The sequence below is a fragment of the Mustela nigripes genome, chromosome 8, assembly GCF_022355385.1.
Source record: "Mustela nigripes isolate SB6536 chromosome 8, MUSNIG.SB6536, whole genome shotgun sequence".
Classification (NCBI taxonomy): domain Eukaryota; kingdom Metazoa; phylum Chordata; class Mammalia; order Carnivora; family Mustelidae; genus Mustela; species Mustela nigripes.
In genome coordinates, this window is record NC_081564.1 from 54,404,554 (window position 1) to 54,419,635 (window position 15,082).

The 15,082-nt window shown below is 40.9% G+C and overlaps 1 protein-coding gene across 17 annotated transcripts in view; it reads left to right on the top strand.

The window, feature by feature from the left end:
• The window catches only part of DTNA (dystrobrevin alpha), a 357,028-nt gene that overhangs the window by 283,288 nt on the left and 58,658 nt on the right, over positions 1–15,082 (top strand). For 12 of the 17 annotated variants that reach the window (XM_059409438.1, XM_059409440.1, XM_059409439.1 and 9 more), the window contains 5 exons: positions 2,552–2,657; positions 3,893–4,059; positions 6,773–6,897; positions 11,826–11,909; positions 13,635–13,724. In XM_059409438.1, coding sequence (XP_059265421.1) covers positions 2,552–2,657; positions 3,893–4,059; positions 6,773–6,897; positions 11,826–11,909; positions 13,635–13,724 — 572 coding nt within the window. Of the gene's footprint in view, positions 1–2,551; positions 2,658–3,892; positions 4,060–6,772; positions 6,898–11,825; positions 11,910–13,270; positions 13,560–13,634; positions 13,725–15,082 lie in introns of those variants that run through there. The other 5 variants (XM_059409445.1, XM_059409446.1, XM_059409447.1 and 2 more) reach the window with 2 other exon arrangements.

The following is a 15,082-nucleotide window of genomic DNA, read 5'->3' on the forward strand; positions in this document are numbered from 1 at the left end:
CATGGGGCTTTCCATGTTTGCATCTGCCCAGTCACGTACAAAGTCTCCATGTCCGGTACCATTCTCCAGCACAGCTCAGTAGTAATTTACAAACCCAGAAATTAAAGGTTTTGCTTGAAATTATTAAAAAATTTATAATAACTAAGACTATCCTCTAAAAGGATCCCTTACTTAAGAAATCAGTGCACAGCAGCCCCTGAAAAGCTGCATTTAACTGCCCACCTAGTAAACTTCATCAGTCTGTTTCCTTGTGACCTATGAGGTCAAAGTGCCTTAGACATCCCTATGGGTCATGGATTGTTGTAGAATCATAATGGTATCCATACAACTAATAAGAGATGGGACAGTTGGAGAGACTCCACATTGTCTCATCCAGTAGGCCTTTCTGACCCCTCCCACTCCCCCAGCCCCAGGGTGACTTAGGTCCCTCATCTCTGTCCCCAGCCAAAGCACACTCCTCTTTATACTTGTCCTAAGAGTTGGTCACGTCAGAATGGTTCCATTCACCTTGGCCTCCTTCCAGACAACTTCCTCAACCCACAGTTCTCATCAGTCCTCAATCCCTGCTGTCTTCCCCTTCTAAATGTCTCTCTGATCTCTTTCCTCATCCTCATCTGTTGCCTGGCCTATTGTGTTAACCTTCATGCTGGTCTCCCTACCTCTGGGTTTGTTGTACATTTGTACATTTGTTGATGGTTTTCTTCGCTGTGCAAAAGCTTTTGATTTTGGTGTAGTCCCAGTACTTTGTTTTTGCTTTTGACTCTCTTGATGACTATCTTTCTATTTTCCAAGGACCTACATGTTCAATAAGAATTATATATATGATGTTATCACCGCTCAAAAGTCCTTTTGAAATATCTTGTAGACTGTTCTATTATATAATTTTTTATATATCCTCAACGATGAGAAACTTATATATGTCAAAATCGTAATAACATTTTTGGGAATTGTCAGAAGTGATTTTTAGCCAGTATGATGAATGATCAAAATGGAGAAGATCATTTGAAGTATAAAAAGAGGCAACACAAATAAAAATAATAAGACCAGTTTATTTTTGTCCTTCATAAACTATCACAGCAGTTTGGATGATGACACTTTAAATTTGTTTGCATTGCTTCATTGGAAAAAGTACAAGCCATTCCAAGTGATTCTTTGGAAAGACAGAATTATTTTAGATGCTACAAATTGTTGTGGCTTTTTCAAAAAATGTTGTCTTATTACTTATACTTTATATAAAATATATTTTAATAATAATGTTGCTATCAATCCTATAAAACTTAAGCTATTTAGTATTACAAGGAAATGCTAAAATTATAAATATCTGCTGAAAAAAAAAGATTAATTGAAGCATATGAAAATATCTTGTGAATAAATGACAAGGATTAGTATTAACATAGGTGCCTTGAAAAGATACTAAAACTCTTCACTACTGATTTCTTGTCTACAGATATGAAACTATTCTCTGGCTGTCTATTCTGTTCCATTGATCTGTTTTTGTACCAGTACAATACTGTTTTGATTACTACAATTTGTAGTATATCTTGAAATCTAGAGTCCAGCTTTGTTTTTTGTTTTTCTTTTTTTTTCCAAAATTGCTTTGGTTATTTGGGCTCTTTTGCAGAGAACAAACAGATGGATACTGGGGGGAGTTGGTGAGGGGATGGGGATTAAGAGTGCACCCATCTCGATGAGCACTGAGTAATGTATAGAATTGTTGAATCACTATACTGTACACCTGAAACTAATATATTGCTGTAGGTTAACTAAACAGGAGTTAAAATAGAAATTTAAACACAAAAAGAAAAACTACCCCATCCACCTGATATTATAATTCAAAATTTCCCAAATAGTGATTTTTGCATATAAACATGTCTTTTGTTATCATTCATCCTATTATACTATCTTATACTCCTATAACTTCTTATTTTTTGTCATTTTGAAAGAAACTTATAATACATTCCTTTTCTGCATTGGAAAGAACCAGGATAGTGAGAACAGATGCAGACTGAATTAAGAGGAAAGATCTATAAAGAGAAAAAGGATTTTCCAAAAATATAGATGGTTCTTTCCTCACAGCGAAGGATCGCTCCCTCCTAACAGGACTCCCTGCTGATCTTGTATCACAGAACCATTCATATTAACCATGAAGTATGTAGGACTTAGGGGAGTGGAGGGAGTTTGAAAAAGACGTTGTTCTACAGATGGGGAAGACCACCTGCTCCGGGAATTGTGGCACGTGCTATGACCCACTGTTGGGTCACATTTTACAGAGCAAGTCTACCCTTCATCTTTCCTCATCACTTCGATATGTCCCTCATACACAAAAGCACCCCTCCCAGAACTGTTGTTCTGGTAATATGGACTCAGCCTCAACGGAGATATCCCAGTCCTGCGTGTGTGGAAGTGTCAAAAGAAACCAAAGGGTTTAAGTTCAGAACTGGTTCTCCAGCTATAAGAATATATTCTGTTTCTTGATATGTTAGAGGTTCATTGAATGTCTTGTGTCTTTCATCTCAAATGGTTCTAAATTTTTGTGGGTTTTTTGATGCAGAAAAAAGTCACCTTAAATGGGTTCTTGGACACTCTCATGTCCGACCCTCCCCCACAGTGTCTGGTCTGGCTGCCCCTTCTGCATCGTCTGGCGAATGTGGAAAATGGTGAGTAGTTACTCCTGAGCTATGGCAGTTTTTGGAATTAGCAGGCTGTCATGTCTACAGTTATTAAACAAAGGTCATGCAGTAATTCTTGAGTTTTGAAAGAAACTTTCTCCCTGATCAGTAAGGCCTTCGAGGTCCACTGCAAAATTAGGACTGTTGATTCCATATGCTTATTAAATCTCACCATGTGTCTCTCAGTTACAAGTCACGTGGGGCTGTAGTCTTGCTGTAGCAGAAGAATCTCCATAATGAATAAGACATTTTCCAGGTTTATTTTTAGGTCTGACCTTCCAATATTGGTGTACATGGCATCGACCATTCCTAGGCACTCGGCCAAGAATAGGCGGAGGAGATAGAGGGGAAAATTAGATTATGGCACTTTGCTAATCTTCAGTCATATGTTCTGAATGGAGCTTTCAATGATTGTGGTTACATAAAGAATAACTTGACCAAAGGCAAAAATTGTTGTTGTTTAATATCTTTAGCTCATAACGTGTAGACAATTACTTAGATTTGGTTATATGTTAGCTTCAAATCTCAAGTATTTTACCTTGCCTGCTTTATAATTCCAATTGTCTGTTAGAGAGAGTTCGGTGTCCCTCAAACTATCTGAATTAGAAGTGTATTCACATCATTTACACATCTCTTTGGGCTCTGTCCATCTGTCTCTCAGGAAAGAAAGAAAAAATTGTTAAATGAGGTAATGTCAATCATGAAAGAAGACCATCAGCCACTCCATTTTTTTAATGAAATAATTCAATTCTCTTATCCAGTTTTCATACTCTACCCCATTTCCCTTTCTTTTTTCTCCCTGTTTTCCACTTCTCTCCACCCAGTGGAGAGTCAGTCGTGTTCATCTGTTGTGCCTCTGAGTCTTCTAGGGAGCTGTGCTGGTCTCCTGGAGACAGGGAGCAGTTTGGGGGAAAGACGAGTCAGTTTAGGTAATTTATATTCTCATAGTGTAAGAGCTGGAAGTGGAGAGGGAAATTTGTGGTTAAAAGAAGACCTATTCTCCATCCCCTTTCATTTCCCCCACCTCCACACACATGCGTGAAAAGGGTGGTGAGAGTCCAGGAATAAACATAATTCTCCTCTCAGCCAGAACTGGCTAGCCTCTGAAATCACAGCACACAGCAGAAAAACACAGTCCCTGTTTGGCTGCATTTTTCCTTATTCTGGCTCAGACTTTTATTTTCTCTCTTTTTTTTTTTTTCCTCCATTTCTTTCCCCCGTAGTCTTCCATCCGGTTGAATGTTCCTACTGCCACAGTGAGAGTATGATGGGATTCCGCTACCGATGCCAACAGTGTCACAATTACCAGCTCTGTCAGGACTGCTTCTGGAGGGGACACGCTGGCGGTTCCCATAGCAACCAGCACCAAATGAAAGAGTACACCTCATGGGTAAGCCAAGGTCCAGGCAACACTTACCCTCCTATGTGTGAGCGTCACTCAGAATGCAAGGGACCAGCAAAGATGGCAGCGGGACAATCAAGAGGCAAACCTAACTTCTGCTCTAGCATGCCTTCCTTCCCCTCTCCCTCCACCCCACTCCCACCTTACTGGGACATCTTCATTGCGGCATCTGAAGCCAGTGTCGCGTTCTAGGACTTACAGTTTAGGCAGACTCACACTCTGTTACTTCTCGGGACGCAGACAGCTCAGTACTGGCTTAGATAACAACTGAACTAGCAACTTTGGGACATAATCTCGTTTTCACAGTAAGTTAAGGTTCCCTCCAAGTTTTGTTTTGTTTGGGGTATGGGAATTTCTTAAAAATTATCATTAGTTCCTTGACTCTCAGATTCTGGAGCTCCGTTAAGTGCATGGCTAGAGCTTGTAAAAGGAAAGATGTGTGAGCCTGTGGGCTTCGTGGTGCTGTTCCAGTTTTCTTTTTTGGAGGCAGGGAGGTAGTCTCTATGAGCAGATCATCCTTGCGTAAACTGTGAGTGACCGGCTTGCCAGAGGTGACCTGTGAGAGTCTGTCCACATGATGCATGTGTAGGAGGAATCCAACTGGGTGAGCTCGGGGTTCAAGCGGTTTAGTTTGCTGATCTAGGTCTCAGTCACTCAAAGATCAGGTCCCCTGAGGTTGTTCCTGTGCTTCTGTGAAAGTACTGCCCTATGTATGGATTGGGGTTTGTGGGCTGTACCATCAAACCTGCCAACCGCTCTTGGAGTAGTTCTTACACAAGAAAATGCAAACTTTTTATTATGAGTTTTTTCCTAGATTTTATGCATTTCAATTAACCCATACCCTTTACTCAAAGAGTAACTTATTCTTTTTTTTTAAGTTCTTCAGAAAATCCATTTTATTTTATTTTTTAAAGATTTTATTTTTTTATTTGTCAGAGAGAGAGGGAAGGAGAGTGAGAGCACAAGCAGGGGGAGCAGCAAAGGGAGAGGGAGAAGCAGACTCCCCACTGAGCAGAAAGCTCAGTGATGCAGGACTCGATCCTAGGACCCTGGGATCATGTCCCGAGCTGAAGGCAGACACTTAATGACTGAAACACCCAGGTGTTCCCAGATAGTGCATTTTAAATCAGAACATTCTTTCTAGGAATGATTATTGGGAATGATTATTAGCATTCAGTGTAAATATTTTAATTTTTCAGCATCGTTCAGACTCTGAAATTGAGTACCAGTTTTTCACTAAGGGGTCGTATGCTGAGGGCTTTGGGCCAGAGCAGATGCCTCCTGTCACTGGTGGTTATGTCACATGCTAGCATGGATCTTCCAGCACAGATCATGAAACACTGTTTAGTACAGAAGATAGGAGAAAACGTTTTCTATTTTCTTATGGTCGATATATTACCAATTTTCAAACTTGTTCTATCTCACATTCTGGAGGGTTAGTGTTTGAAGACTAAGCATTTTTAATGATCGTTTTATGTAAATGCTAAAGTCAGTTTAGGCGCCTCTTTTTAGACATTGTGGACTCCAAACTATATGGTTATATGGCAGGACAACGTCTTTACAAGTAGGATCAGACCGGTCAAGGGGATAAAGAGGCTGCAGTGTGTATGGGGGTGAAATGCTGTTGCAGTGGCTGTGTTTTAGGTATTCTAAGAATTGTATGTCCTAACGAAAGCCAAAGAGGAACTTCTTGAACAACGCTTCTATCACTTAAGCTTTTAGATCATGAGGACAAAAGTCGCTTCATTGTATTGCCAATTATGGGCTCTCTGCATAAAAGCAAGTGACAGAATGGTAAATGACTTCTTGTGGAAAGGAAAAGCTGCTGTAAAGATTTATTACATGAGGGAGATTATTTCTGATAGAAATGGCTGTGAAAAAAAAAAGGAAAAAAAAAGAAAAAAATAATTTTTTAAAAAGAAAGAAAAATAACAATAATAAAAAAAAGAAGTGGCTGTGAAATTTTAAGATCTACATCCCACTCGTCTAAATGAAAAAGAGATAACGTGATGCTCTGGAAAGAACATAAATTTTAAACTCCAAAATCCCTGATTGAAGTTCCCCTTTCAGTTTCAACTGGATGGATCCAGCCATGCCCAATACATCTTGCACCCAGATGCCTGTGAAACCTTCTGCTCACCTTCTTACTTCCACTTCTGTCTCCCAGATCGTTTTCTGCTCTTAAGCAGGAGTAATCCTTCTAGAATCACATCTGCTCCTGTCACCTCTATAATATAAAGTCTTCATTGTCTCGCTCTGCATTTGAGATAAAGACCATGGTCCTTGATGTGGCAGTGCAGGACTTCAAGGGTCTGTCTTCTACTTTCCTCTCCAGAATGGGGTTTCTTCTTCCTCCATCTGGAATGACCTTCCCGGTCCCCTGAGCTACTATCAGAAGGACTCCTGCTGGTCCCTTCAGTCCCAGCTCAGATGTCCCATGCACAATGACCGCTTTCCACTCATCACAGCATTTGCTGACACAAAACAGCAGGAGGCAGGCACTCTGGTGGATTGTCCCAGAACTTTAGTTTCAGCATGGAGCAAATTCCCTTAGAGTAGTAGGTAGTTGAAGATTTCATGGATAAATCAATGAAGAAATGAATGAGTGAATGAATGAATATCTATTATGAAAACAAATCATCTCTGAGAATGTAACATCATTGTTAGTTCTTATCACTTCTACCTTTCTTCTTCTTTCCAGAAATCCCCTGCTAAGAAGCTAACTAATGCATTAAGCAAGTCTCTGAGCTGCGCTTCAAGCCGTGAGCCCTTGCACCCCATGTTCCCTGACCAGCCTGAGAAGCCACTCAACTTGGCCCACATTGTGTGAGTATCTCTGCCCTCCAGAGGAAGACATTTTTCTTCATTCATGTATGTTCATGTCCATACAAAGGCAACTTCATATCAATTGCTAGGAATCAAGTTTTAAATTTTAATTTATAAAAAACAGAGTAATAATGGGACTATAATCTTTTATTGTAGGGGTAAACAGTACTTCTCTCTTGATGTACAAGAATGCTACGCTAACGTTATTCACCTACAGGTAGAAAATATTCAAAAAGCATCATTATAAAATACAGTTGTTAGTAGAGGTTTTACTAGACAGTAACAATCAATGAAATTAACCATGATGAGAAAATTTTAAAGCACACTCTACCTTAATATCACTTGTGCTTTGAGTCCCAAATATAAAAGCTCCTTGTTTCATTTATCTGCAAAGTCAGTCATCTTAAAGATATCAACAAATCTAAAAATCGTTGTTGTCTTATCCTAAACTGCACAATTTTAGAAGAATCATGGCCCATACATGGGAAGGTGGAAAGAGGAAGTTGGTGGTAAAATTCCTCAGAACATCCAAAAACAGACTTTAAAAAGTTCTTTTTCCAAAGTCTACCTGAGTTTGGTGGACAGAGGGGGATATGTGCAGAAACGGTGCTCCCACTCATTCCTTCCACCTTCCAGAAGCCTCGGGCCCTGGAGCCTCTCTCAGACCTGGGTGGCCAGATAACGGGGAGGCTGAGGGAGAAGAAGTATTTCTTCCTGGATATTATCTTGGCAAGCTCACCATCTGCTTCTATGCCCAGTTAGGAATTATGTCATTGCAGGTACCATCAGAAAGACTCTAAAAAAGGTAGTTCCCCCCTCAACACAAACCACTTTTTGTGTTGCACAGTTCAGTAGGACCAGCCACACTCAGGGCCTCAGTTTGCATGTTGACATCAAGAAGTGGCTGATCAGACCTATCAGTATCGGAAACCACCCAGTACAAAGTTCGTGCGTCAGGAAGTTCAGAACGTGATCCGTCAGAGGCGCCATGATGGTTCAGAGACCTTTATGGAAGCGGTCACTCTTTCCTCTGGTGGACCTAAGCAAATGCCATCAAATGATTTGTGCTATGTCATGTCTATGGCTTTGTGTACATACCACGGGGCTCATCTTGGTTTGCTCCCAAGTGTACACGGAGGGTTTACTGCCTTTGGCAATACACACAGCCTGGAGGCTTACGTTGCTGGCATGGGCTAAGCATCCAAAAAACAAATGTAAGCTAATTCTGGAGAATGTGACTAACTTATTTTTGGAAGTTTTGATCCTAAAAATAAGCCTTAAAAGAAACCAGGGATAAATAAATCTGGGGAGTATCCCAGAGGGCCAGTAGCTTGCAGAAAACGACCCCATACGAGCTGTTCTTACTAAGGTCTCAACAACAGTGTTTCTACCCCCACACACACCCCACCCTGCCAGAGACAATCCCTACGTTGCTAATAAATGAGCAAAGTAACTGAGAGCGTCTCTCCGAGCTCTGCTGTACAGTCACTTCCTACCAGCGCCGCTGGGAGTTTCAGCCCAGAGAGCACTGTTCCTTCAGAGCTGATGGGTGTGAGGAAACTAGAGGGAGAGATGTGAACAGCCTGACTCTGAGAGTTTTGCAGCAGAACAGAATTAGGATGCTTCCTCCCACTTGGAGACAAAATTAGGAAATGAGACAGTGAAATAAAAGTCAAGTTCGTGGTCAGGCACACTGCGGTATTACATAGCCTAGGGCCTGTACCCAGTCGTGCTCTGGCTGGTGGATGTGTGTATTTAACTGGCTAATGAGTAAACAAATTTTTACCTGTCTAGTGGCAATCTGATTTGACATACTATTCACTGGACTCACTGAGGGCACTCTCTACACAATTTGAGTTCCACGCAGAGTTTTGGGATTCCCTTAAAATTCTACACAAATAGGCCTTTTCCTGAGAAAAGTTCCATATATTTAACCAGATTCTCCGAAGAGTCCTCGAATCAAAATAGTGGTCTGTACTCATGGATAATATATTTTTCCAGGGTGAATGTCTTAATTTTAAAATGCAATCTGTGAAAAACATTTAATTGTTGGAATAACATACAGGAAATTCTGCGTGCAGAAGATCCAATCTCTGTTAGACCAGATTTTTTTCCTATTTTTAGTTTTAGACATTTTTCTCTTTCATTTATTATTAAAATGTTTTTGTTCTGATCAGATAGCCATTTCTTTTTCTTTTGTTTGTTTGTTTTGATGGGGATAGCTCAGACTTCTAATTTTAAAATATGCCATTCATGTAGCCATTCTAAATGACCATAGGTATGTAAGGCCACTTAAGTGGTGACATTTTGGTATTTTGGCATTTGTTCTAAGCTGTTGTATTTCTTGTTAATTTTACCATGATTAACGGTCTCTATTGCATTCAATTTCTTGCTGCCAAAAGTGACACTTGGTAAGTAGTTCAGTAGTCCCCTTTGTGCTTATAAAGACGTAATCATAATTATAAGTGGTTATGAGACACAATACAAGTGAGTAACATCAAACTAGTTTAAAACTAATTCTGTCTTAAGCGGAATACTTTCTAGTCACAAGATGAATGCCAGTTTTATAAAAAAAAATATCCTCCGTGAGGGCAGCTGGGTGTCTCAGTTGTTAAGCATCTGCCTTTGGCTCAGGTCATGTCACGATCCCGGGGTCCTGGGATCAGGTCCCAATTCAGGCTCCCTGCCCGGTGGGAAACCTGCTTCTCCATCTCCCACTCTCCCTACTTGTATTCCCTCTGTCATTGTCTCGTTCTCTCTGTCAAATAAATAAATAAAAATCTTTTTTAAAAAAGTTCTCTGTGAAGGTCTTGTCCACAAGGAAAATTTTGCAGTTAATCTGTATGACTTTATCTTGTGAAGCTATTTCTTTCTCACAAGAATCAATACATTTAAAATTCCCAGTGTGACCTAGTTATTAGATAAAGTAACTTCCCATTTGATGATGGAGGAAATAAGAACCTCAGTCCCTTTGAAAGTCACCATTTGGTGCCAAGATTAGTCATTCTGTGTCCCAAATTCAACATCTTCATGACGAACCTTAAACAGGAAGCCATTTACTAAGAAACTGCAATTTCAGCTTGGCAGTGACCAGGTTCTACAGAGTAAATTTACCAGGCTAATTAAAAAGTATTCCAAGTCAACTTGTTTTCTCATTTCCTAGAGCTAGAGCACGGTGGGAAAGTTAAAAAAGACTCAAAAAACCCAGAAATGTTGGTCAAGTTGATGGTTTCAACTTGTTGCAAAGTTAGAAGAAAGCTATTTCATTCTTACTGGTTTGTTTGGTTTTTTTTAAGATTTTATTTATTTATTTGACAGACAGAGATCATAAGTAGGCAGAGAGGCAGGCAGAGAGAGGAGGAAGCACACTCCCTGCTGAGCAGAGAGCCCAATGCAGGGCTTGATGCAGGGCTCGATCCCAGGACCCTGAGATCATGACCTGAGCCGAAGGCATAGGCTTAACCCACTGAGCCACCCAGGTGCCCCTCATTCTTACTGTTTTAACATCTGATCTACCTAACTTTTCAAAATTCACAGAGGACATTTGTATAAAATTCGCATCCTGCCTACAAGGTGAAAGTGTTGTGCTCAAGGGAGAATTAGTTTTAAACTAGCCTCACGTGTCAAAGACACATCTTACGTAAGTAATGCAAAACACTCAGATAGTTTTCAGAATGTCAGCTGATATGTTTAGACTAGATGAAATAGGCTGCTGTTTCCACCTCCCCCAGGAAATAATGTCTGTAAAAATCTTCGAACACTGTTTAGCACCAAGTACTGGGAACCAAAAGTTTCAATGAATTTTTGCATATTGTGCTGACCTTTTAAAGCCTGTATAGCATCGTTTCCAGTTGCATAAACACACTGGGATAAACAAGTCTACCTTTTTCTCAGGATCTCTGCATTGTGGAATCCAAAAACAACTTTGGTTCCCTAAGGTAGAAACTAAACTGTTAAAACTTTATCTCTTGATCAAGCCAACACAGATTCTGTAGGCTACCATGATTAATGTCTGGCGTCCACAAATTCTGCTTCATCAAACTCCAGTACAGAAGTATAGTGAGAACAAAATTTCCTCTGACTTGGAATGATGCCCTGCCTCATTACCCATATTCTGAACTCTCAATCCCATCTCATGGAACATATTCCAGTGTACCTAATAGAAGACTAAAAACCACTTGGAGATGAGATATGTGTCATAGCTCTGTCATTTTGCCTGAATGAAGACATTAGTGACAGGTACAGGATGACAGGCTAAAATGAAAAATACAACTGGAAATGACAGATCCCATGCAGTTGGGGTTTAAGGCCATTCACAGTTCTGAGAAATACTGAACACTATTTTCTTTCTCTCGTCATATGAAAGGAAGTTTAGAGGATGCCTTGCATACGTGCCCTATTGTGTAGAACATCCAGATAACAATCCTGGTGTGCTTGACTGCATCTTCGCATAGAACAAGAACAATTCAGGCTCAATATGATTTTGCAACTGGCTCCTTCCAGAGCAGGTGTCTTGAGAAAGAGCCATTGTTATGTGGAGCACAGGAGAAGTTTCTGGAACTTCTGCTTTCTGAGAGGATATAGATTGTGCTTATCATCAATTTTTTAGAGGTTCTCCTTTGAGAAGACAGTGGACCTGAGGCCACCTCAGAGTCCTTGCTCCATTCAAGAATATGACTCAAGGAAACTTGAAGGCTCAAATCTCATGGATAAACATGCCTGTGGTGTCCAGAGATTTTCCTCCTAATGTTTATTGGACATTCCACATTTTTAAGGAAATGTAACTTCCCAAAACACTTAAAGAATTTCATTGCAAGATATAAAATTTTGTGTTGATTCCAGCCCCTTTTCTGGGAAGGTGGTGGATAGTTTTTAACTTGTGACTTCTATTTGTTTTAACTTTCCCCCCACATTGTCCTTCATTTTAGGCCGCCCAGACCTGTAACCAGCATGAATGATACCCTCTTCTCCCACTCGGTCCCCTCCTCAGGAAGTCCTTTTATTACCAGGAGGTAAGTTCCAATCTTATTATGAAATAAGCCCTCTCCTGGGTAATAACCCCTGATTCTGTGTTAAGAAAAATATTCCAGTGCAAGCCAGGTGTGGAAGATTATTGTTAGGAACTGGTTTGTAAGTATCTGTCACAGGTTTTCACTTTCATTCTTTTGGATGCTTTTGACGATGGCTGGGATGGCTTTTGGGATGAATATCATTTCTGGAAACTTGAATTTACAATCTCCCCACAGTAAGAACATGGGGTGTGTTTAAGTTTTATGATCGACACACCTGTATTCCATGTCGTTGAGAAAGTCACCTTTATAGAACTTGGAATGGCCCCTTTAAGAGAGAGAATTGGAATTTCAAGATGCAATGAGAAATTATTAGGTACATTCTGAAACAGCTTATAAATCTCATCTTATAATTTGGTGAGCTCTGGAGTTCCTGAGGCTAGAGGCTGATGACCAAACTTGGAAGTATAGTTTTTGTTTAAGTGATTTCAGGGATGGTAAGAAGAACTTCTTAAAAAGGAGAAGGTGTCTATTTTTATACAAAAATCCACCCCCACATGAGCAAAGAACAGGTGAAGCAAATACTTCTCTTAGTGCTAGCTTGATAAATATGCAGGGTCAAGAGGCTCTCCAAATTGTTTGCTCAAATCTCATGAATAAAGTATCAGTGACTTATTTTATAAATACACAGAGAAGGCTCACAGGAAAGCGGAAACAAAGGTAAGGAAATTTGGAGTGAGTAATGAACATAAGATTTCAAGTGCCTTTCAGCAGAAAACAAAACAAAATGAAACAAAACAAAAACCAACTTCTTGTTTCATAAAAGGAACATAATCGGTCTGCTCCCCCCGGAGAGGTTTCTGAAATACCATTTCCCTCTAGTAGCCTGGTACGTTCAAGTAAGGATTTGCACACAATGAGACTCAGAAAGCTTCTGATTTTTTTCCTCTAAGTTCCTGTATTTGCCCATCAGCAAGAACATGAGATGAAGATGCTCCCCGTAATTGTAATTAGCATAATAAATAAGACGAGGTGGTTCATGGTGTTGCCTCCCAGTAGATTATGCAAATCTGTAACAAGTGGAAATGCAGAGGCAAAACTGAACTGCAGAACCTCCAGGTGAAAAGACAGGGTCTTGGCCCTCAGTATGTTCTTTTTCCCCACTCCTTCGCAGAGCCACCAGCGAGTTCAACCATCTTTCCTACCGTAAAGTCTAGAAGGGACGCGGGCCCATTATCTCTCGCTAGGGAAGATCTGGCATGACGTTGAGAGAGATGTGCTTTTATTAGGAGAGCCTGCATTCTGCAAATGTCAAAGCAGAGCTAGACCCCATCCTTACTGAAGATCATTTTATATCATTTCAGCTCGGACGGTGCTTATGGTGGATGCGTCTAGATGGATAACATGGCTTCCTCTCTTCTAAAATATTGCTATTATACTTTGAGCTGTTCTGGTTCCTCCAGGGTGCGTGGTACCCATTAAGCCAAACTAGGATCATTTCCCTTTTTTCCCCATTTTCAGTCCTTCTGGAATGTTCCCTGTGAACCACAAATATGTTGTTTCAAGTTTGCGGGCCTTGCTATCTCTCACCATGGAGGTTAGCCTCTGATTTCTGTTTCAAGGGTGCTGTTCAATAAAGCTATGTACACTGAACATCTTTCCTCTCTGAGTGGGCCTTGCTCTGTCCATGGAGGGTTTTAACGAGGTCTCATTGTTTGCACCCCTCAGGTTACCTGAGGGGCTAAGTGCATCCAGCCCTGGGGCTGAGGAGCATTCGCTCATAAAGCTGTACATCAGTCAGCTTGACCACAGCCCACGGTCAGTATCGCTGCTCTGAAACACTAACTGTAGCTCGTAGTGCCATAGCTAGACTGCCGACCATCCCACTCTGTCACTAAAATCCTCTTCTAGTGTGTCTCCGTAGAGATAGCGACATCTTCTGGGGCTTCATGAGATCCCATTGAGAAGTTCAACCAGAGCTGGCCTTCTTGGCTCTTCCCCTCTCTGTTCCGCTTCTATTAGTGACTTTACAGCCTCGTAGCAGTATCTATGAGATCCATACATATGAAAAGTACCAAGCTGGGTCTTCTTCTTTGGAGGAGTCTCTGCTTTTGTAGAATCTGCAAGACCCCAGAAGGTGATTTCGTAGATTCTTGAATCAAAGAGCTTCACGGAGTGATTGATCTGTAGCACTAACAGGGTAAGACCAGGACAAGGTCCCGTGGCTGGACCACATTATTGTGGTAAATTACGGACTTGAGAATTTACACCTTACTGTCTCACTGGGCCTGGGCCACTTTTCCCCCAGGTAAGACAGTCTGATTCCTATCTCAAGAACAATTTCAAAACCAATTCATGCTCTCAGTGCTTAATTTCTGTCACTTGATAATGCTGGTGGTGACCCCCTGTTTATTTCTTAACTGTGTCCATACACAAAGGTTGATGGAAACCTATTGTGCCAAAAGCAGGCAGAAATTAAAGGTCCTGTTCTTCCTACATTTGGAACTGAACCAAAGAAATATGACCTAGAGCTCTGCCCTCCACTCCTGCCCAAACCCAATGGCCCTTTTTAAAAAATCTGATCAAATCGGGGCTCCTGGGTGGCTTAGTCAGTTAAGCGTCTGCCTTCAGTTCAGGTCATGATCCCAGGGTCCTAAGATCGAGCCCCCCTTGGGCTCTCTGCTCAGCAGAGAGTCTGCTTCTCCCTCTCTCCCCTCCCCCAGCTCATTCTCTCTCAAATAAATAAATAAAATCTTTTTTGAAAATTAAAAATAAAAATCACATGAAGCCTAAAACCAACAAGCCAAGATCAGTGTTAAGGCAGCATTGAGAAAGTAGGGAGGTTTGGCATACAGATATTTTATTTAGCTTGAGTTTTGGGTCTTTCGTGTTGTGTTTCGTGTTGTGAGAGATCTTGGAAAGATAAAGCAAAATGAGGATGAATTGAAATCACCGCTCCAGAATCCTCAATACAGACACCGGGCATGACTCACCTAGAGTCCTTTACAAGCATATCACTTTGATCTTCAGAAGGCACTGGGATATATCTTTGAAGTCCTTTGACACCCTAGCAATCTACCTCACACAGATTCACAAGTGTATAACACTGGTTACCACCACCCATCTGTCGCAGCCCTGATCTTATTTCCATTTCTAGCTATGTGCTTGATTCACCT